Source organism: Cantharellus anzutake, assembly GCF_015039405.1.
Source record: "Cantharellus anzutake strain C23 chromosome Unknown EI90scaffold_41, whole genome shotgun sequence".
Classification (NCBI taxonomy): Eukaryota; Fungi; Basidiomycota; class Agaricomycetes; order Cantharellales; family Hydnaceae; genus Cantharellus; species Cantharellus anzutake.
In genome coordinates, this window is record NW_024066991.1 from 677,063 (window position 1) to 700,226 (window position 23,164).

General features: G+C 48.6%; 6 protein-coding genes across 6 annotated transcripts; 2 read left to right on the forward strand and 4 right to left on the reverse strand.

Moving 5' to 3' along the window:
• Positions 1-546: 546 nt before the first annotated feature.
• EI90DRAFT_3224556 (uncharacterized protein) lies at positions 547-2,396 on the reverse strand (the record flags this gene model as incomplete). Its single annotated transcript, XM_039066478.1, has 6 exons — positions 547-817; positions 865-1,076; positions 1,100-1,198; positions 1,231-1,488; positions 1,514-1,942; positions 2,295-2,396. The coding sequence occupies 6 exons, from the start codon at positions 2,394-2,396 to the stop codon at positions 547-549; spliced, it is 1,371 nt and encodes a 456-aa protein (XP_038913578.1).
• A 2,565-nt stretch (positions 2,397-4,961) lies between these two features.
• Positions 4,962-6,651, forward strand: EI90DRAFT_3018208 (uncharacterized protein; the record flags this gene model as incomplete). Its single annotated transcript, XM_039057206.1, has 2 exons — positions 4,962-6,150; positions 6,602-6,651. 2 exons carry the CDS (start codon positions 4,962-4,964, stop codon positions 6,649-6,651), a joined length of 1,239 nt encoding a protein of 412 aa, XP_038913579.1.
• A 204-nt stretch (positions 6,652-6,855) lies between these two features.
• Positions 6,856-8,880, reverse strand: EI90DRAFT_3127156 (uncharacterized protein; the record flags this gene model as incomplete). Its single annotated transcript, XM_039063989.1, has 16 exons — positions 6,856-7,008; positions 7,067-7,154; positions 7,242-7,279; positions 7,340-7,384; positions 7,443-7,470; positions 7,526-7,585; positions 7,646-7,848; positions 7,910-7,925; positions 7,992-8,003; positions 8,060-8,084; positions 8,144-8,175; positions 8,232-8,377; positions 8,432-8,497; positions 8,552-8,570; positions 8,640-8,732; positions 8,822-8,880. The coding sequence occupies 16 exons, from the start codon at positions 8,878-8,880 to the stop codon at positions 6,856-6,858; spliced, it is 1,083 nt and encodes a 360-aa protein (XP_038913580.1).
• A 1,514-nt stretch (positions 8,881-10,394) lies between these two features.
• EI90DRAFT_2928283 (armadillo-type protein) lies at positions 10,395-14,603 on the forward strand (the record flags this gene model as incomplete). Its single annotated transcript, XM_039054958.1, has 19 exons — positions 10,395-10,484; positions 10,556-10,620; positions 10,679-11,008; positions 11,062-11,583; positions 11,640-11,785; positions 11,853-11,973; positions 12,028-12,187; positions 12,241-12,297; positions 12,353-12,461; positions 12,515-12,556; positions 12,614-12,732; positions 12,787-12,924; positions 12,976-13,081; positions 13,133-13,264; positions 13,317-13,510; positions 13,561-13,968; positions 14,068-14,187; positions 14,238-14,406; positions 14,470-14,603. The coding sequence occupies 19 exons, from the start codon at positions 10,395-10,397 to the stop codon at positions 14,601-14,603; spliced, it is 3,162 nt and encodes a 1,053-aa protein (XP_038913581.1).
• A 49-nt stretch (positions 14,604-14,652) lies between these two features.
• EI90DRAFT_2975108 (DUF2407 C-terminal domain-containing protein) lies at positions 14,653-16,168 on the reverse strand. Its single transcript, XM_039055835.1, has 6 exons — positions 15,667-16,168; positions 15,374-15,601; positions 15,174-15,321; positions 15,030-15,116; positions 14,830-14,974; positions 14,653-14,773 (listed from the first exon to the last, which is right to left on the reverse strand). The coding sequence occupies exons 1-6, from the start codon at positions 15,871-15,873 to the stop codon at positions 14,686-14,688; spliced, it is 903 nt and encodes a 300-aa protein (XP_038913582.1). The 5' UTR covers positions 15,874-16,168; the 3' UTR covers positions 14,653-14,685.
• A 4,173-nt stretch (positions 16,169-20,341) lies between these two features.
• On the reverse strand, positions 20,342-21,120 carry EI90DRAFT_3127159 (uncharacterized protein; the record flags this gene model as incomplete). Its single annotated transcript, XM_039063990.1, has 3 exons — positions 20,342-20,541; positions 20,599-20,788; positions 20,839-21,120. The coding sequence occupies 3 exons, from the start codon at positions 21,118-21,120 to the stop codon at positions 20,342-20,344; spliced, it is 672 nt and encodes a 223-aa protein (XP_038913583.1).
• Between the last annotated feature and the right edge of the window lie 2,044 nt (positions 21,121-23,164).

Genomic DNA, 23,164 nt, shown 5'->3' on the forward strand with positions numbered 1-23,164 from the left:
GAGGAGGAAAGAAATGAGATGAACCTAAACGATGAGTCTAAAGGCCATTAGTTCTATGAAAAAGAAACAAGACAAATCCGAACAATGAGTCCACTAGTCCAGGGCCTAGACATCAAGGTCGTCAGTTATACGAAAAGATGAGAGGGATAGGAAGAGCCAAACCTAAACAGCGGTCCACCAGTCAAGGCACTCATTTGCACCAACAATTAGCCTATAGAGAAAGGAGCGTGATGGAAGAAGAAGTCGCAGAAGAAGAAAAAGGAATGAGACATCTCCGCCTTTGACCGCCTCGCCTGCATCCCCGATGTCGTTCTGGATTGATGTCGTGATGCCTAGGCCCGGGTAGAGGCAGGCATTGGGAAAGTGCGCCTTGATACGCTCATAAAAGAGCCAGTAGAAGGGCGTCGCGTGCGTGACGTCAGTGGTCTCTGTCCGGCCGGTTCCGCCGGTGAGGATGCCGCCGATACGTCCCTGGCCGTCAAATATGATGGCGCCAGAATCGCCAGGGGCGGAGAATGCGCCGGACTTGTCGTACGGAAGGATTGCCTACTCCATGGATGTCTGGTGAGGGCCGTTCTCGAAGTACTCGCGCACACAGGACATGATGCCGGTAGCACGGCCAGTGGTCACGCCGGTGGCGCAACCGCTCTTGATGACAAGGAGGCAAGGGTCGTTGTCTGCGCCTAGCATTTGCGGGTGGCGCAGCTCGTCTTCCCCGATGATGCCCTGAAGCGGCAAGATGGGTATTTGAAAGTGGCGTTGGCCGAGGGGTTGGGGTATATCCGTGAGGTAAAGTTGTGCACCGAAATCTCTGTGCCTAGATATAGCAGTTAGACAGACGGCCCTAGTGAGATAGATCAAAACGTGCCTAGATCTACAACATTTCCCTTAAAGTTGTCCCAGTCGATCTTGTTGCAGTCAAGCTCGATGAGAGCCCAATCCTCGGTGTAACGTTCGGCGCCGGCACCAACGGTAATAGGGGGGGAGTAGGCGACGTGTCCTATAACACGCAGGCTCTCTTCGCTCCAGTACTTGTCGTGGAAATGGTTAAGGGCTTCGATCACCGCTTGCGCCTCCTTTTCAACTTTCCCTGAATCACCTCCTCCTCCTCCTCGCCGCCGCCACCTTGCAAGTCCTGAAGCTGCTGATTGTAATAGTCAACCATGATCTTGTGTCCCCCTATCTTGACCATGGTGGACTTGAGCATCGTTTGGGGCCGGGGAGGAAGACTTCGCGACGAGGCTGGCTGGTCCGCTTGCAACTGTAGAGCTCGTTAGACCCTTCATTTGGTGGGAAGACGACGTGGCGGGCGGTGAGAACGTAGACCTTCTCGCTGTCACGGCTTTTGGAGATGTAGAGAGTTCCAGTGCCCTCGGCGTACGAGGTGGCTCGGGCAGCGAGCGGCAGACTGAGTGCGGGGGTGACAGGACCGCAAACTCCGGCGGTTGGGTTTGTGGAGGAGACGGATTTGAGAAGTTTAGGACCGACCTGGTGAGGACGGATTCCCTTCGACGTCGGTAAGCTGGGACGACTCGAGGAGTTGCAGGCAACCGACGGCGGCGATGTGGGCACCCTCGCCGGAGAGAGATTGGGGCATCACCCCGATCCATAGAACGACGGGACCGGGGGTCTCCCCGACTTTGGCGAAGCGCACGACGTCGACGCTCGTCCACGTGACCTGCTGGGAATCGAGACAGTCGCAGACCTTTGGACCCAAGACGCCCCAGACGTTTACAATCCCGTGATTGAAGACTGGCTTGAGCTCCTTTAGCTCGCGGTACGCCTCAGGGCCGGTGGGCCGTTTCCAGGGCGTGGTGCTCGTACGGTAGACTAAGATGGGGCTAGAGAGCAAGCCCGCGTAGTAGAATCTGGCCTCCAGCTTGGAGACAGAGGGCGGGGGCGAAGAGGAGGAAGTGGCGTCCGTGGAGTCATCGGCGAAACTCTGGTCGCAAAAGAGGGTCTTGGTGGTGGAGATCGGGGATCCCTTACCCTGCTTAGCGAGATCAACGCACGTGTCGAGGAACCCTGGGGGAATATCTGTGAAAGTCACTGGAAGAAGGGGGGGGAATGAGGAGGTGAGCACGAGAAGATAAAAAACGCTGAAGGACTGACTCGTAAACTAGTACACTGGGTACTGCGAATCGCTTCAATTACCTTGTAGCAGGTCTTACGGGCTTAGACTGAATACCTGAGCACCGTTATTGGCTATTCCCCTTTTTTACCCCATCTGTCTGACACTCGATATTAGCTCATCATGCTTACCGAGATGCCCACGAATTGCGAGTTGAGCGGACCACGTGGCTGCTGTTCCTCAGCGAGGTGGCGACGTTTGCATCCGTAACCTGCTGAAGCCAACTCCCACAACTTCGCGGCGCCCCCACATCCAAACGTCTCATCGCGATAAGGAGTACATGCAAAGTTCCAGTCGTGCCCTCAGTGGCCACATGACCATAGTACCCCAAGCAGTCTCCTTCAGGTTAGATCAAACTCCATATCACAGCGGTTCTCAGAAAAAATGAGTTCAACGTATGTGATCTAGGTGGCCAAAATCGGCGAATTTAAATGATCTCGCCAACCTTTTTAGGCAGATGATTGGCCTGCACCAATTGCCCGTGAAATCAGATGCGACATTTTTTCAGAGAACCGCCGTAAAATGAGGGTAGTCCGCCATCATATCTACTCGACAGGGACGACAGTCAAATCCGGATAATGCAAGAACCACAAAAGCGCAGGTATGCACTAAAAGCACTGGGATTTGAGCGGGAGAGAAATCCGTACCACAACGGCCCGCAAAGTGGAAACCTGGCGCCGCCACAGCACGCAGGGGACAACCTGGTCGTCTTTTGTGCCTTTGATCGATAGTTGTTCTGCTGGTTCCTAATCAGCTGAGGAAAGCAGCGGCTTGAGCCTTGAACGTTTCCGCTCATGCAGTATGCATACACAATGCGGAGGTGACTGTGACCGGAGAATGTTCTCTTGTGCTGAAGCCACAGCAGCCCGTGAATCGTTATCCTCATGTAAGGAAACATGTACGGAGAGATTGGTGAAGAGAACGAGAACCGAAAATTGGAAGGATGGTTGCGTCATTGCATTCGTTTAGATAGACACGAAACCGACGTGCCCAGATGAAGATGGGAATCTGCGGTGCTGCACGTGTGGGTAGTTGGTAAAGAAAAAACAGTTATATGTTTGCAAATGTCCCCCATCCCGTTACCACCAGCGAGGGCAGTGAGTTGTAGCGGACCAGAAGAATGATTTCGAGCCAATGGCAATGGATACGATGCAACATCGACAAGACCTGGAGCTTGCAGACAAAAAAGGATATGAAGTGCACATTTCCCTCAGATCCTACATTCATACATTGACTCTATTGAGAGCGGAAGCCTTAGTTCTGGTTTGTACTAGTTGGGATTCACTTCGGAAACCAACTCCCCTCAGTTTCCCGGGGGAATGCCGACTTCAATCTATCGCGAAATCATTGATACTTCTCCTATGGCAGGTTAGCCCTTAGTTGTCAAGGGAGATATAGGCACGATAAGTGCCATACAATAATCCGATATTTGTTCGCGTTCCGAACGTTTTGCAGTGGCTTCCATGTCCAGAGAGAAGCAGGACCGTATCGACGGCACAAGCAAGCTGCAGCTTGCTGCCCAACAAAAGCCTTAGCCTTGTTAAACTAAGCTGGGAGCAGAGAATCACACTGGCTGGTTTGCGTAACACAGAGCCTCATGCGAGGTGTTGAGTGAAGGAGCAGCATCCCTGAGTTGACCGAGGGCAGACACCGTGTGGTAAGTGTAAGTCATAAGGCTTTAGCACTCTAGGGCCGACTTGATACGCACATGCCGGTGCATTTCTAAGTTTCTAAGGTGTCCCATATTGGAGGACCAAGGACACATGTGGGCACGATGCGCTTCACCAAAATACGAAGAATCGTGCATCCCCACTGTGAATACACACGAGGCGGACTGAAAAGCACAATCTCGAGGCTCTGCGTCAGGCTAGGTCCTTACCTTCAGACGCTACACACCCACAATGCAGATGGTGCATAGACATTGCTGTCGTAGATGAAGAGGCCCAGAACAAACATGCGCGTTCCGCAATGGTTTATGGGTGAGCTCGAGGGGAAGGGTAATGGCCATAATTTTCGGGAAAATCAAATGGATTGCACATCACGGACTCGTCCCCGGTTATAATTGGGGTCTAGTTCGAATCTAGTTGCAGTCTTTTTTGACTTGAGGGAGCGAATCCAGAAAGGACCCCGCCACGGTCCCGGGCTACCGCTACCATGGAGTTTTCACGGCAAGACCAGGAACCATTCAGCTCATTTCAAATCCGCCTCATGGAAGAGATCAACAGGTTCGAAAGCTCCTGGGAGCGCCAAACGGTGGGGAAGATTGAAACTTGTGAATGAATTGTTCGCGTGAAGTCACAAGAGGTCACAGAGGTCTTTTTGTGCACGCACGATAGCAGAAATAGTGGCTGAGGAAGAACAAAGGCCAAGTTTGAGCTTTGGGCACCAGCTGAGGATCAGGATCCCACAAGAAGTCTAAAATTGGCAACTATGAATTGAATTGCAGCGAAACGCTTGTTGCCTCGTTTGACAATTGCGAAACTTTCATCGCGTTTGGCTTGCCGCAAGATTAAACCGAACCGATGTTAGGCCGCGGCTGTAGTTTGTAGCTGAATTGGGCTGGCCCTGATATTGCAGGGACAAAATGTCTATATCAAACGCGCTCTCTAAAGCCGCACAAAGGTTTGGGTTTGCCTGGAATGTCGGCACCGATAATTCATAAACATGCCCTCTGGCCAGACCTCGATGGCTTTCCGGCGATGGAAGCGGTAGAACAGAGAGCTTACAGAGAACGGGAAGTGCCGCCATGCCCACCTCTAGCCACACTTGAGGTCAGTTATTCCCTTATTTATACCTTACTGCAAACGCCCCATCGAGGCCATTACCATACATGAATACCTCCATTCTTGCCAAATACGAGCAGTTAGCTGCTTCAAGAGCCCCCACGGCCAAGGAAAAGGATATAATTCCCCTCGTCCAAGCCTTCACCGGCACGACTTCCCAATATTTGAGATGGATCCACTCACCTCAAGAGAAACTCGAAGGATGCGTAGACTTTTTCAATGGATGTATCGTCAGCCTTGATAACATCCAAGAAGCGAACGGGAACACATCCCTACTTGCTATCACTCTCAAGAACTATCACCCGATGTTTCTTACAGCCCTCGCATCGTGGGTTTCTAGGCTCTCCCCCTCTGACCCTTTCCCCCCTCCTTGCAATTGCGATCATCAGAATTCCCTAGTTCGATTGTGTCATATCAATTCGTTCCTTGACACTCCTGGCTCCCGACGCCCCACAACCACCGTCATTCTTTCAAAGGTGCTATTGTGGCTTGGCCTTTGTTTTAACAATCTCAAACATTATCGCCCTGCGTCATGGCCCAAGTCACCTCAGGATCTTATGCCACTAGGTCGTTTGAAATACCTCAGACACGTTGAGGACTGGCTTCTTGCGTTACCCTGCGAAGAAGCCGGGGTTCTGCTCTCTGTCTTGAGTGGAGCTGCAAAGTTAGAGACCTCATTGGTCAAGGATATCCATGCTTCAGAGACAATGGGAAGAACATTGCTGGAAGTGGGTCAGAAACTCATACGGAAATATTGCACTCTCCGCCATACCCTTGCCCTCGCAGAGCTTGGAGTGGACGGACTTCATTTCATGCTCCAGCAATTCGATGTTACCACCGAAGCCTTCGCCAGTGTCCTCTTGCTTCTAGTTCAAAAATCCCACGACAAACAACTGGGGAATTTCATGAAAGGGGTCCACAATGTTCAAGCATTATTCGAATTGTGCCGAGAACTAGTCGAGCTCACATGGGTGGTCGTTCGCCACGCCGATCCCTCTGGAGCGGAATCTAGGTTGATCAATGGGGCGCATTACACCTTCCTCTTTCTTACGCTCTTTTTTTCCCCAACGTATGCCCTGCCGACTCTGGACCTTCCCTCCTTGCTGAGTAGCCCGCCCCCTCATCCAGTGGAGCTTTCTCGGAAGGCTAGGTCTATCCTCGTGGACCGAATAACCGATGAGTTCATCTGGAATTATCTTCTCGGGAGTTTACACGAGTGTTACATGGCCCGACACTGTGCGTTTTCACGTTGCCCCCGCCGCTGTCCAATACGCATCGAGGGGAAGTGTTCAAGGTGCCACCTGTTCAACTACTGCAATACTCATTGTCAACGCCCCGACTGGAACACTCATCGGGACGCGTGCAAGATCTTGGCGGCTTTTGCGCAACGAGGTCATATCGATGGATTGCTGGGGCTTCCTGTCACTGATGAAGTTGTCAGCGTGTTTCGCACGAGGTGCGAGCAGACTGGGTTTAGTGCGGCGATGGCTAAACAACTCCTTGAAATGCTTTGAAGGGGATAGTTTGGGCTGCCATTTTCCCACCTGCCTCGTGCCTCTCATTCATTTGAATTGAATTACGCACTTCCTCATTCCTGTCCACCTGATTGCTAGTTATTCAGTGCAAATGTTTGGTTGGCCCGGGAATGATGATATAGATGTATTTGACTAACACATTAGCCCACTAGGCTGGGACTCCCAACCCGGGTCCCACCAGCCGACGCCACAAATACGATAACGAGACTCATCCTTGGAGTCCGAAAATCAATACATATTACAAAGTGAATCAGCCAACCTCCAGTAAGTCCTTACAAAACCAGTCATCGGCTATGGTTGCTCCTATCAAGAGGAAGACTCTGCAACTCCAATCATTAGTTGGAATCACCGATCACCTTTAACACCGAAAAACTCTCCGCATATTCAATGCCGTTGGCCCAACACTTCACAACGTGCTCAGAGGATAAGATCTGGTTGCCTGGTTGCCCGCCGGCGGTGGACGCGAGAGAGTTGCACCCGTCGACGAAGTTGGATCCGTGCGTTCGTCCGAGTGATGCCCTTCTATACGCTGAGCAACAGCATTTATCTTGTTTTGTACCTGTTCAAATGCATTGAGTCAACTGTGGGGAAATGAGTCATTGACGAATCCCTCTCACCCTATGAGGAATGCGGGATATGTGTATCGAAATCCCACGTTCCCCCCCAGAGTAAAGTTCTTTCCTGAGTCTCGAGCGCGAGTGCAGACTAATTGACGAGGAAGGAGGTAGTCAGTTTCCCAAGGATTTTTTCTGCGGCAACGGACCCGCGCTTGCCCCGCGAAGGGATACGCACTTTGCCAAAAAGGACGCATTGTAGACCCCTCCAAGCGGCTAGGAAGCATAGTACACTGTGATACCATATATCTGCACTGAAGGGCAGATATTACTCACCAGAATGAGAATCATTGCGATAAAGTGGAAGCCGTAAAACGCAAACTGCGGAAAGAAAGTCTCAGAGCTACTCGATGCGTCAGAAGAGGCGGGACAATCATACAGCAAACATGACGGCCAACGCCAGGACGCTGGATTATGGGGGTTAGCCAGGCCTATTTCGCCAACAAGTTCAATAAATTGCACCTGGTTACAAGACCAGTGTTGATAGCATATAATGTTAACTTCCGTAACACTGTATCTGTCCTTCAAGGGAACCATCCATTCAGGCGTTCACACCCGCAACCAGGTGCATCAACCGCTTACTGTCGAAATCCTGTGCGGCACCTCTGGAGGTAATACGACATGGAGACGGCAATTATGAGGTCAGCCGCTGCCTGCGGTTTGATGTTGTGTTCATGTGAGTTAAGCTCTTGAGTTAACGCAGAGAACCTGCCTCTAGTGTCAGCCAACTTATTATAATCGGGCGTGCGGGATGGATCATGCTTTGGATACCGTGGGTAATATTTCTGCCAATTGAGGATGAGAGGGCATCAACACGGCAAATTTAGATAGCACATGTCCGCTTACAATTCGATACAGATCGCTTTATAGTACAAAAAAAATACGGAGATTGTCAGAATGTAATTTTGCGACTTGTGCACCATCTTACCAAGTCCAGTCCCTGGGAGAGGACAACACGTCAAACACAGAGTTCGTCGCCATTCCAGATTCACTCACCCACTTGCACCAAAGTCACTAGGACCTATCAACGAAATTCTGCGTATCAGCGGATCTATCCAGGACACACGACGAGAGGCGTACGAGTAGTGTTGGTAACCAGATCGATCCACTGACTGGCGAGACATCAGGAGTTCGTGGATGAAAGGGAGAGGCTGTGGAGACGACGTACATCGATAGAGTCGAAAGACAAAATAAAATTGGACAGAGGTAGAAGAAATAACCTAGGATGAATGATGGTGGGTACGTCGGCCAGCCTTGGCCCTTGTTGAGCGGAAACATGATCTCACCGCACAAATCTGGAACACAGTATCGTACCTACCGTGTGGGAAAGGTCAGAACCATTGTGATGAATTTATATATGAAGGTTACCATTTTGAAGCTGAGATCGGAACGTTGTAGAGAATGGCTCTGTAAGTCGGAATCGTCGAAACGGCCCTAGAAAATCAATGGGTCATTGAAGGATATATTTGACGTAGCATTGACCCACACTTCAAATGCTTGTGAAAGCCTGAAAATAGATACGTAGTCACCGAACCATCCACCACGCATCCAATAAGTCACTCAATCGAGCACTTACCATAAGAACCCCACAGAAAACTTCAGAGCAATGTGGTCTCTAGAGAACCTTTGGTAATAGAGGAAAGTCTGAACGGTGACTACTCCTAGGAGTCTATTGTAGGGAGGGATAGAATGCGAAGTGATTCGAACGAGGATCGGATGATATGAGCGAATGGTAGCGAAAATTCAGCAGCCACGCACATGGCTTCAAGTACAAGCCCAGAAAAGTAACCCCCGACAAGATTTTCATAGAAAGACATACCCATCTTGCGGGGCTACCAGTAGGTGAAGTGGTTCAAGAAGAGGTGCCAATCACGGGCTAGCCACAAAGACTCGCTACACGCTATATACTGGTATGGTTTTCATTGAAGCTAGGACTGAACACAGAATCCGGACTAAGAGTACTCAGATCACCCAGCTGGCCCATCAGACTAATTCCACCGGGTGAATTTGCCACCTGCCTTCGACGAGGTCCCTCGTCCGCGCGGGAAGGTCCTAACTGGGACTCAAAGCTGAATTGAAGATCTCTAAGGACGCATAATTTCGAACGGTGTAGTAATATATTCGTAGTATGGAATCAATAGAGCATGTCATTCAAAGGTGCTGAAAATGCCCTTTGTGCCGATCGTTGGCTAGTCAACGATATGTTGCCACGATTGAGACAAAGCTAAGGTTTCATGCAATTGTTCCCTCTTGCGGTTTGTTTTGTAGTCGCGCTTGGATGGTCCATGATCCATATGAAGCCCCTCTGGTAAACCTCAATGTCAAGAAAAAGGATTTATACCGAAGGATGGCGATCTCGGGAAGTACGACCATTCCTTCCAGCGTGCGATTACCAGGTATGGGGGTAGATGTGCGATTCGAACTGCTTGCAGAGGCAGGATAAAGGGGAAGATGCCAGAAACTTCCCCGACCCGATTATCCGTTGAAACCCACTCAGTAGAAGGAGAGCTGAAGTGCTTATTGATTTGGATCAGTTCTGGCGATTGAGGACATTTCAATATCGTCTTCATTGTTGGATTGCGAATGGCGATATCTGAATTGCAGGGTCGGCGTCAGCGGCCAGCATATTCATGAACCAAACAGCAAGCCTCCCGCGCGGCGTTCACGGCCGCTGCGAACGCGTCAAACAAGTGGTCATGAATGTTCCGGCGAGAACTGTAAATGGCAACTTGGTTGTCACTATCCTGCTCAATTTGCGAGAGCCCAACAGTTCATTTCGGGTGCTGCATTCCACACCCCCAAATAAGAACAGGGGATTTTCACTCGAAGGTAATTAGCGTCGCTCCATTGTTCAACAAAAGCAACGAGATGGGGGAGGACACCTCACGAGACTACGACGCAGGTAATGCTGACTTTAGCCGTCCTTCAGGCAGTTGCTTCAGCAGCCCAAGCGAATAGTTCAAAATGAGAACACAGGCTGGTCAGAGCAGCATGGTCTGAGCTGCACTTTGAAAGCAAAGCCGCTCGCCCCAACACGTTCCAGTCACATTGATTGCCCAGCGCTAGCGTGGCATCATCCCGAACTGTGGCGAAGGTGCTCGCACTGCCGTTTATTGGTACTAGAATTGGCATTTCCATTGATCACAAAGGGAAGCGCGTTGCTTCCGCGTTTTCGACACGACCTTGAAAATACTTGAAACTCGTCCGATCATTTTTCATTTCTCCAACCACGGTTTCCTTACTACCCATTTCACCAACTTACCACTCCACAGTCAATCGTCACGGCTTGAATTAGTGCCATCCTCACAGTCGAGACGACTAGGCGCCTCCAATGAATGCTCAAGATATTGTGAATCTTTTTGCGACATCATTAAGCCCCGATCCAAATGTTCGAAAAGCTGGAGAGATCGAAATTAGACGCGTAAGTGGGACATCCCAAGCTAATGGTGCCTGTTTCGCTGAGGAGCGAAATTCTGTGGAATGGGTGAATAGATTGGCGGTCAGGAAGGTGCCCTGACTGCCCTCATGCAAGTCATAGGAAATCAGCATGTTGATATGTTAGTGGCACATCTCTGGCACCACCACTATTGGCTGATCATCACTTTGTCAACTCAGCGCTGTCCGACAGGCGACTTCAGTTTTCTTGAAAAACCGAATCATTCGCGCCTGGTATATTGATCCTGATATCCCTAAACCCGATACAGCTCCCATCGCCGATTCTGATCGGGTTTTTGTCAAGCAAAACATCTTGTCGCTTCTTGTTGCTGCGCAATCACGACCTTCGCAAGTCCAGCTCGCCGCTGCCTTCAAGGCGATTTTGACTCACGACTTTCCCGACAAATGGCCTGGAATCGTTGATGATGTACTTGCTCTCTTACAGAGTGGGAATAGTGCCTCTGTGTATGGCGCTTGCATCGCCTTGTTGGAAGTAATTAGGTCAACCCGGTTTGTTAAGTCGAATCCTCCAGAAATAGATCCTAGAATCACATCTTTCCCAGATTCCGCACCGATCGTAAGATTATGCATGGAATTGTCGAGAAAACCTTTCCAACCCTGGTACAAGTGGGTACCGAGATTGGGAACCATTTCACACCCGAAAATGCTGAGGGGATGCACATCATCCTCAAATCTTACAAAGCTTCCACTCAAACATCCCTTTCTCCTCACCAACAATCCCCAGAATCGATCATGCCATGGGGTAAGCTATTCTTTCAGATTATCAACGCCAGGCTTGTCGCTCCCCTACCCGGAACTCCGTACGAATGGGAAACCTCGGGATGGTGGAAGGCCAAGAAGTGGGCGTTCAACACCCTGGACCGTTTGTTCGACCGCTATGGAAGCCCGTCTCAGTTGCCCGAAGCGTTCAAGAAGGACGTTAAGGCTTTCGCCGAACAATTTGTTACTTCATTTGCACCTGAAATTTTCAAAGTATATCTACAACAAGTCGAATCATACGCTAAGGGAGAGCAGTGGCTCAGTGCTAAGTGCAAGATAGCCATTCTGCGTTTCTTCACTGCCTGGTCTGTACACTTGAGTGCTTTGGTTTCACTGTTGTCACTGAGAAAAACATTTTTAGTGTAAAGCCCAGAGCCACGTGGGACTTCCTCAAACCTCATGTCCAGACTCTTGTTGCCTCATTCGTCTTCCCTGAGCTTAAATTTACTCAAGAACGCCATGAATTATGGCAATCGGATCCTTTGGAATATGTTCGCCGCAGCGTTGGTGAGTAAATCATTGTGTCGGTAATTGTCCTACTCTTTTCATGGGTTCTTTGTCCCTCGTTGTACAGAGCTTGATGACGCCGCTGAGCCATCTGCCGCCGGAACAACCTTCTTAATCCAGCTCGCTCGAAGTAGGGGCAAGTCCACCTTCATGACACTTCTCAGCCTCATCAATAACGTTCTCAGCGGGTGCGCCAGCTAGTACCCTCTTTCTTCGTTCATCGTAATCACTTGACTATTCAGTAATGCACCGGAGGACCAGAGATATGGTGCTCTTATCATGACTTCTTCGCTTAGTGGCGTTATCATGCGCCATCCAACTGTCAAGAACGAAATGGAGCAATTCTGCGTGAAATTCGTCCTCCCCGGTCTTTCTTCCGACCATGGATTCATTCGTGAGTCTGTACGTGCCCTTAAACGCTTCCATACAATCGGTTCATTCGTTCGACGATGCAGGCTGCCGAGGTTCTTGGGGGTCTCGAAAGATTTGGCTTGGTGTGGTCAAATCCTGCTGTAAGTCCCCAATTCTTCGCGCTCACAGAGTTATTCTGACCGTCCATTTCCATAGAATTTGGAGGCCCACTACCTCGCCATTGGGAAGGTTATCGAGGATCCGGACCTTCCAGTCCGCATCCCTGCTGTCATATGCCTTACTCATATGTTGCGGCATGATTTAGGTCAGGACAGCCCTCATCCGTTTGGCTTTATGGATAGTTAATATGAACAATAGTGAAGACCGCCCTGATACCTAATATTGATAAGGTTATGCAAAGTAGGCCAAGCGTGATCCTGGAAACCGCCGATTTACTCACTTCCATGGCTCAAATAGTTTTATTCTCACTTTCCGATGAAACAGACCTAGATGTCACTACCGAGGCTTTGGAGACCTTCATCGATAACTTCCAGCCCCAACTGGCCCCTGCGGCAGTCCAAATTATTACTCGCCTGGTACATACCTCCCAGATTATCCAGCGCTGATCCGTTCTGAACTATTGCTCACAGGCTCAATCTTACGTGCGTGTGATGGGAGAATACGTAGCAATTCAGGAGAGTTCCTTGCGAGATGATCTCGCCTCCAGCATAGCCGTCGAGGACGACAAGACGATGGCATTGACTGGCATTGCACGGGCAATTGAGACTGTCTGTACTTTTTACCTTCCGTATTCGCTAGCTGACACTTGGATTGTGAAGGTTTTGGATTCTCTTGATGCTCTCGAAGATTCGAAGGAGATTGTGGCTAACTGCCAAGAAGTCGTTATTCCTATCATTAATCTCACTTTGGAAAAGCAGGTCGTCGGTGAGTCCCTTTTGAATTGACCCACCTGTTGCTTGGCTGATCATCTGGCAGAGGCGTTTGACTCCGTGTTTTCCCTTGTGGACACCTTCACTTTCACACTGCGTCAGATTACTCCAAACATGTGGAGTGTCTTTGAGCATATATACAAGGTGTTCAAGGAAGTTGCTATTGACTACCTTGATGGTGAGACCCTTTTCTGGATAAGTGGAAGCTTTTAGATAACGTCTTCTGTCAGAAATGATTCCTGGGTTGGATAATTTTATCGATTTCGGCAAAGACGTTTTCGCTCAATCACCTGAGTACCGGCGCATGGTGATTGATGTCTTCGTAAGCGCATTAACTCATCCCTCACTTGGGGACGCCGATCATGTTCATGGATGTGCTCTGGGGGAATGTATCCTCCTCAATATGAGAGGTCACATTGACCAGGTGCGTCTACTGGTTCGTGATGTTCCCCAATGCTAATTATCCCAATGCAGGAATTGGAGGGCATAATCAAATCTGCAATCGATATATTCAGCAAGAATATCGACCTTCCTGCTCTTCGGGTCGGCGCTCTGAACCTACTCGTGAATACCATTCTCTACAATCCCCCTCTCGCCCTACGTATAATGGACGCGAATCACCCCGGTTTTGCTGCTACATTCTTCACCAAGTGGTTCGAGGCGATCAAAAAGGGGAACCTGGGCCTACCTCGTGTTCATGACAAACGCCTCAGCGTCATAGCACTCTCAGAGTTGCTCCGGATGAATGCTGCAGATGTACCAGCCTCATTGCGAAGTGGATGGCCGGGCATCGTTGGCGCTGCACTCGCAATTTTCAAGGACTTGCCGGCCGCTATTGAGAGTAAGGCGCATCGCTTCAGTCAAGTTGAGCCTGCTGACGCGGTTATCCCAGAGAGAGATGCCCTAGTTGATGCAATGATTGAAGAAAGCGACGTTGACGACGCTGACCTCGAGGATCTCCTTGCTGGTGAGAACGTACAGGAAGATGAAGGTTCGGTTCCATGCATCAGATCTGCTCTGTCCATTCTCACCACTCATATGGCAGATGATAAAGACGTTTGGGACGATGAGGACCAGTACTTACAAATGATTGCGGATGAGGTGCATAATTATCGTAGCATTCATTTAATGTGCTTAAGTTTTGTTTCCAGAAAGAACGCCTGGATGGCATAAGAGCCGCCAATGCTGAATCATCCGTTGCTGATGATGTGGACGATGTAGATGGCTATTCTATTGCAGATGAAGTTGAAGAAGAACTACACGTTGAGCGCTCCATCGACGGAGTAAATGCTTACATCTCCTTTAAGAGTGCCCTAACCAGTGCGTCTAGTAATCCGAGTGTGACACCATTGTTATCCTAACTGAGCGATACAACTGCCACAGGTTTCGAAACTGCTAACCCCGAAGCATACGCAGCTGCCACAGCATCCTTAACCGGGGAGGAGCAGACTATACTCATAGACGTGATGACCAAGGCTCAAGAGGCTGAGGTAGCTAAGTCGACAATCAAGAGCTAGATTGCTTGAATGAGAGGCAGGAAAGGCAACGAAGTCAAAAATTGTGATCTGAATCCCCACTATGGAATTACACATAATCTTTTTACGAGTAGGTTATGTTCCAAACCCTAAGCGAACCATAGGCGATGTTTGCCACGAAGCCGAAAACGATAGCAATACACATTCTGGTTCTAGATAGAACGGTAAGATGTGACTTCCATGTGTGGAAAGAGAATGGAAAGCTTACGAGAATACAACGCTTGGCTGGCTCTCTAATGCTTGGTATGAGTCTGAGAAGAAAACTGCTGGCCGGGGACTTCGCATGAAATAAAACGGTAGGAGGGGGAAGAAGAAGCCGAGGAGCATCCCAAACAAAAGAGTGCTGTAGATATCTTCCCCAGACACTAAAATGGAGGGGACTTTGGACGATTCCATATTTTTGATGACGGGAAAATGACATACAAGACTCAGCTGTTGAAGCTGCACCGTCAAGGTCGTCAATCCATTGCTCCTCGAGGGCTCTTGCGTGCTCGACTGAAACGGTAATGAAGAGGTGGTGTATGGGAATGACTGCAGGGATGGAAGACGTACCCTGGTCATCATCCTGTAAAGCCCCACCTGAGTTAGTATCGCCTCCACGAGTGGCATGAAATTGCCGTCGAATGTTCGCTATCTCCTCTTCACTTAGCCCAGCTGCTTGTAGTCGATCGAATCCCTTCAAAGGACTTATTTGCGACCTCTTATTGAGCGATTTGGTGAGAAATAAATTCCTATTGGAGGAAGAGACCCACTTGTACGGACTCATCATCCAGTTCGCTTGCAGGTATCTCGGGCCCTACGGAGCAATGCACCCACACACCACCATCTTCACTCGATTTTGGTCCCAGAACGAGAGAACGTTTCTGTCGCTCCTCTAGAGATGCAATCCAACCATGGAGTTTGGTTCCATTGGTGAGCAAACGGCCGGAATGAATTAAGCGTAGCCGTCGTCGAGCAAGTGAGGGTCTCTCCACTTTGATCTTAAGCAGCGACAGAGTCAGCAAGCTTTCTCGCAAAGCATTCACTAGACGGATTTATTGCGTACCTTGCGTAAGACTTCGCGGACTGTGTCATCCGGGGAAACGCTTAGGCTGAGGTCTCCTAAACCTTCACTGAATCGCACAGTAAACGAGCGTGGTGCGACTGCTTGATGTGATTTGCTATTTTCACCGTCATGATCTGGACTATCTTGTGGTATAGCTTTTCGTTTCCCTTTGGCTTTCTCACTGAGGACGGGCGTTGGGGCTGACATGCTATGTTGTTTGTCACGAGACACGCATTTGAGTGTCTAGCAATTGTATCGAACTGGCATTTGGCACACCGGGCAAATGCAAGCCCACTACATCAAAGTCGTGTTGCCGCACTGGAGTCCATAGACACTGGTATCCTACCTACTCGGGCACATGGAAAATTGGAAGTTTCATCACCGCTTCCAAAGCAGTCTCAGGGCCCGTCATTCATTCTATAAAAGATTCGGTTAAGCCAGTGGATTCGATGTTGCGTATGTAGTGACCGTGACCCAGAAAGACCAATAAGTGATGCCATCCTCCCGCTGGCCCACATCCTCCTATACATCATTGAATTGTTAGCTTAGGACAGTGACCCAACTACAAGACGTCCTGGGAAGAATTCAGGAGAATTCTGCATATTATTATGCCACCAAGGCGAACATGCCGATTAGAGACCATGCGATTATGATCGGGGGACTCTTACCCCCAATCCAGAACACTGATCCCGGTCCGTCTCGACGTTCCCGGTTCATGATTATATAGGAACCACCTGGTTTACATAACATCTCCTGCGAACCTAATGAACGGACGCTCAGATCTCCAAGCCGCAGGGCCGCGGCCCATGGGATCCTACGCGAATAATTTGAAATGCTTCGAAATGGCGGCCTCCGCGTCTCTGAATACCCAAGGCGTGAGTCTGAGTCCGACGCGTCATCAAACGATCAGATGCTAAGCCTTGGTTGAAGGTTACTACTGATCGCGCGGGTTAGCGATGCTACATCTCCTACGTCGGATCGAGGACTGGCACTCCCTCGACAGATTTCGGAGGGCAACGTAAGTTGCGGCTAAACCTCGGAGAAATCATGTGAGCGACTGGGAAGGAGTCTGGGAAATCCCGGCATAAGACGGAATGGTTAGTGCTTGCCTTACGCGGTATGGCTTATGTAAACTGGGAACTTGCTTGGCACAGCTGGCCTGACTCCAACCCCATTGCAGACCCCACCCGCTGCCCGTAAACCTCATCACAAGAGATTATCCCACTTGCCACCGGCATATCCCTCTCCGTTATAACCTCGATCTATGCCAGTCTTGCTGATGGATTTGAATATTCTCCCCGATGACTTCTCCATTCTTTGGGTGCACCGCTCGCATCTGCCTCCTGGTGCAGATACCTTGGTCGCTCTATAACCCTAATCCAACAAATTATTACAATACTCCACCATTGGACGTTAGGCGTATGAAACTGCTCTTCTGAGTGTAGATAAGTGAGGAACATAGACAAGCGTGCTCTCTTGAATGGCGCTATGTTGATTGGATCTTCAGCGTTTTTCACCTCCTGCATACACTACTATCCAGGAGTAGTTGACGCTGTATCAGCCCATACTCGATGACAATTCAGAGGTCATCTGGCATCACTGATGTGAAACGCAGACTGGATAAAAGCTCTTTTTGGAACATGTTTGTGGCTGCCTCTCTAAGTGGTTTTGATGTCCCTTGCAGCATCTCTTGGTCGTGACTTACTCGAATTCTGGATCTGCTTATGTCTTTCTTGGCAAAGTATATGTATACAGATATTGAAAACCTTGCTGCAATGCCTAAGCGTGGCCCAATACTGAAGACTCGACATCCTGTAAGACGTATGGAATGGCAGTGACTACGATAGGGTGCTGTTGTATGGCCAATGGCCTTGTTGAGCATTGTCAATTCAAGTGCCTGTAGGGAAACGAAGGCAGAGCATCTACTGGCCCAGCCTTCGACCAAAATAGGTCTTGTCCGATTCAGCCCACTTGCGGATGCTCAAGAAGTCCCTAGAATCTGGTGCCATCGTGGGGTATCCAGTTCAGCGAGGATGACTCCGTGGGTGTCAAAATCGGATTGCAGAAACTGCCGAAGCCAAATTGAGTTCATCGTTGACTGCCATGTCCCAGCAAGTCCCTACCCAGTAAGTTTGGATATCATTTCGGTCTCATGTAACTCTTTGATCGCATCAACCATTATATCTGGGGGAATGCCAAGCTTTCCGAAAAATCGGGACTGACTATGCAGCATGTTTTTCCCCCAATCTCTTGTGCCAATGTCCATTTCATTTACATCTGACTAGTTCAGGAGATGAACCTCGTCTGCTCTGTCTCATGCCTGGTGATTCCATGCACTCTCACGTGCTCAAGATGGAGACACAGACCTAGAGCCCCCAGGCCCCCTGGGATATGAAGTAACTTATATATATAGCAGTTCCCACCTCAAAAATTACACTCAAATTTCCACTTTCACACCTTTTCAAGTGGATCTTCACCTTCCATGTCAGAACTTATCCTTGTGATTGTTGCTGTGTTTTACTTCAAGTTTTCCACTTGATATGTGTGTTTGGCATACGCGGAATGCTGTCTATCGTACCCTCCACGCGCACACATTCTCCTATAAAAGTGGGTGTTAATATCCAAAAAATGACTCTGTCCGACTCCCGGTACAAAATTTCCGTTTTGGACACCCTTTGACTCAGAGGAACCATATTATGTAAATGTTAGTGGTTACCCAATGCTACATAGGGCACAAACGTGAATGAACAAGTCTCTTCAACAAACAAGATGAGAAAAATTCACGCACAGTTCTAAGTGTAACGCTTCAAATTCCACGACAAAGACAATTGACAAGATAGAAAAAAAGGAAGGACCTGCATCTTGATGACGAGGGCTGTCACAGCATCAGTTGGTCGATGTAGGCAGGTTACCAGCCTCTATTACTGTACTGGCACGACCAACAACCGGTTCCCACAGCCTCCGGGAGTTGCCGGAGGCTGCTAATCAATTCAACCGTGTCAATTTTCAATTCAATCCAAGGTCCTCGCATGACGTGTGACCGGTTGTTGGTCGTGCCAGTACAGTAGTATTGGTCGATGATGGTTAAAGTGAATCTAAAGCCTGCCCTAGACGTGGCCAAGCTTCTTGTAAATGGGGCGTTCCAAATATGGCAACCCACTTCAGCACCCATATTACTCTGCACCAGAGTCACTCGGCATAGCGTAACAGCAAGCCAAAGAAAAATCGGCAGGATGAATGGCCAGTCAGGTCATGTGATTTACTCTATTTAGGAAAATGGAGGTCGATCTTTACATACTTACTAGTTGAACTGCCTTCAGCTGGTTGTGAACTTCCGGAGGGTGACTGCTAAGTCACAATGTGAGCATTACAATACTGTACTCTTCACCAATTGAAGTGGGAGACTAATCCTAAGCATGAGTTTCATTTTGTACAGCATCAACTCTTGTTATCACAGTCACAATCATGTACAGTACATTCACTTTGATGCTGATGGCAGTTCCAAACAATGAGCCACACACCATCCACTTTGATTCTCATATTGAACTGTGAGTACGTTATACCAAATGTCACTCAATTTCAATCATTCTTGTTTTCCTTGGTTGTGTTGGGAGGCGTAAGCAGGCAAGGTAGGGAAGGGGAGGGAGAAGGAATTTCATTTGACTGAGAACGGTGGGTGAATGTCTTGTTTAGTCGACAGTGGATAGGAATACATACTTGGAATTTGTCATTAACTTGAAAGTGTCCGAGGTGAAGAGTGATGCATATCAAAGCATTTGGTTCAGAGATTTCTAACACTAAATCCAAATTGCTGGGATGCTGTGGGACTAATGTTGTGAATGTGACACGAGGAGGGGAGTGAAGTGCAATCAACGAACCAGGAGACAGATGTGAAGATGGGGTCTTCCGTCATGTTCATGCTGGATGAAACTCAGCCAACCATCGTTGTTGTTCATCCAGTTCTACATGTGTGCTTCATAGTGGTTGCGACGTTGTGAGGCAAGTGTACCCACTGATATGACTAAAGAACTGCGTCGCTGCTGTACAATGAAGTTTCGGTTCTCTCTGTTGTGGTCCATACTAAGAGGTGGTTGAGGAGGAGGTCTCATTTTACACCCGTTATATATGTAGACTGCGAGGTTAGGTTATGGATGATGGACGGCCATAATCATGCATGTATTGAGAGCCACAGAGGACCCTCACTCGGACACGAAGGCAGAGAGCATGGCATACTCAGTACTCAGCCATTTTTGCATGTACACACATGTACCCATACCTCAATCCCAGACTCCATTTTGTTCAGCATTGACTTTCATCGTTCGCGCCAGTCCTCAGGACTTTACGACAATTGCATATGTATATCTCCTCATCGGTCGTTGGTCGTGTGACTGTCCACCAGTGTAGCATGGGCACTGGTGGAGTTGTATATGTTTCGGATCGGATTTCAACACTCAGTTCACCGCTGAGTAATCGCACTTTTCGCTGAGTAATCACACTTTCCGCTGAGTAATCTTTCACCAATTTTTTTTTGGCAGGGGGGTGGGTTTCTTTTTTTTTTTTTTTTCCTTTTCGACAGGCAGCAGGAGGTTTTTTTTTACATCATTTTCGATGGGTCCACAGTTTGAAACGTAAGGAACAGAAGAATCATACAGCTAGTCGCAGACAACACAGATCGTTATTTGGATTTTTTGGGACAGCTCTTACCCTTGCCTTTGCAGTCCACATCATCTTCCAGCTCCAATTCCACCTCATCCGTGTGGAGTGACATCACCTCGTTCTTCCTTTCTTCAGTCAGCCCACTGGTGGTCGCCATCGATTCCCCATGGATGACAGACTCCGAAGCAGTTTGACTTTTGGAAGAAGATGCCTTTGGACCTCCAAACATGCATTTTCATTTGTTTGGAGAAGAGGTTCGCATTCCGGGGTTCACACCTTCTGTTAGGGAGACGGCCCCAAGGTATGCAATGTTTTCGATGAGCCAGTGCATGTGATTACTGGAGTCACGTTTCCATTTCGCTTGGACATTAACATTCAAACCTGGGCGGGGTACACGGAAATTATCGAAGCGATGGTTGGAGTCATCGAAGTGAAGGTGCACTTTGAAACAGACTTGGGTTTTTTCCTGTGAAAAATGTTGAACTCAAGAATGCCAACTGCCAGTTGGGGACGAACCTTTGGACTATAAGTACTGACGTTCAGTCCAAATTCTCGGCCAGAACCATTACCCACAGTGGTGACTTGACCCACGAAGTGGGCAGTAGCCAGTTGGGTGTTGGAGGGCTGCATGTCTTCCGCCAAAATCCTGATATTTTCAACAGTGGAGGCATCCAACATCATGATGGGACCATCGACCACTTCAGGACCTTCATTCATGATGAGAAAACTGCCAGAAACATAAGCCACAGAATCTTCTTGTGTGTTGTCTTTCATAGGAGACTGAGTGTAGACAGTCATTGTAATTTTGCGAATGTTTTGGTCACCAACAGGACTGTCCCCTGCTAAACAGAGAATGAAAGAGCAGCGTGGTCCTTCGGTAATGCCATTGGAACAAACGGGAAACAATCCAGACAGATGTGAGGATGACATCAGAAGCAGTGGTGACGATCGAAGTTCATGTTTGGAAAGGCAGGGGAAAGTGGAAGCCTCTTTTGAGAGGACGTATATATTCAGAGGTGGCAGAGAGGGACAGAGAGCTGATGTCATTAATCCATATATGGACCTCTCACTTGAACGGATGATCAACCCATGACTGCACCTTGATTTAGAAGTTCACTTACACAAGTGTGGCAAAACATTTTAAGAAGTACCCAGAAGTTTCTTATGTACAACATTAGCCACGTCGGACTGATGTTGAGGGATGAATAACAAAGCATGGGATCGATGATGAATTCAAGATAATGCGGTGTATAGTTGACCATGAGCGAACACATCTTGCCTGCAGTCTAGGACGATCCGATCCAGCGTGAGTCCTTGACAACTGTTGAAAGTGGAGGAGTATGCTAATCTGAGTGGAAATTGTTTTCAGCGAATCATATAATGGGTGTAGGGGGTTGGAAGTCAAAGTTGATACGGGGAATCAGATGGGAGATGTCTGGATGGTTGCCTCGATTCAGCACTCAAACCTCTATCCAACGTGATCAACAGCTGACAATCAGCGCTCATTGATTTTTCACCAATCCTTTCGGTACAGACAGGTTGCGTAGTAGAGCACAGATGGCCCCTGGTTTCAGTTTTAGCTCGTGATTAGGTGCTTCTGTGGACACCACGAGCGCCAAGTAGTCTGGGGGAGGCGACAATGTGAGAATCATTCAGTGTCCCATCATCATCCATGATGGAATTGTAGCTAAAGTGAATGGCTGGAGGACTGGGGATTGAGTGACTGCACTAACTGAATTAGAAAGGAATCACTGACATAAAGGACCAGCCAAACGTTGTAGTAATGTTTCATTAAACTCGTCAACCAATGTGTTCAGGGGAGTCAGGAAAGCCCATTGGACAGCATTCAGGGGGTCTGACAAAATGTGAAATGGGAAGAGGTAATTTTGTACCACATTGAGGTCATCTGTGCGAGGAAAGAAGGAGTCAAGAACAATCCGAGATTGTGAGCAATCTTCTCCGACTGAGTCAACAAATCTGCTCAGTTCAGGATCTACAGCATTCTGCATTGGTTGCCACAGTTTGAGAACAGTGAATTTTGGCCACCACTGCCAAGACAGCACTGAGGCCCGAAAAATGTCCATTTCTGAGCCATGCTTGATCACCGGCGTGACTTGTCGAAAGTCTCCTATTGTTATGACAACTTTTCCACCAAATGGCAGTGGCTTTCGACAAATGAGTTGACACACCAAGTCAATCGCCTCCATCACAGCAACATTTAATAAACCCACTTCATCAATGATCAGAAATGGAGCATATTGAATCGACTCAGCTCGTTTACAATGGGGTGTTAAAGAAGAAATGACATCCCCATTGTCTTTAATGACCGGAATCATATAACCACTATGAGCTGTCCATGCACAGTCATAATTTGAGGCCGCTAATGCAGTCGCTCCAACCACAAATGGGAGTTCACCTTGACCTCGAGCGAGATGAATCAGGGCTTCTGAAACATGCATTTTGCCTCTACCAGCTCTCCCAGTGAGAAAAAAGAGGTGGGGGCTGGAAGGGGTGTTTCGATAGATAGCGTTCCAAAGGGTGTCATATACATGGCATTGATCGGAAGAAAAGCCTGCAACCATTTCAGAGTTCTTCCTCAGTAATAATGAACGTTGGGGAAGGAAATAGTCCAATTGAGTGAGGACTTCGGTGGAGTGGATTGTAATGTTAGGGAGTCCAAAATCGGCAGTGGACTTCCCTTGTTGTTGAAGCAGATGTTGAATGTCCAGTAATGCACAAGCTTTCACAGCAACACTCATTGGCCCGAGTACATTCCCACCATAGTCCCATGCTAGATCATCAGCAAAGCATTCCCAAATAGGAATTGCTGGGGCTCCTTCCA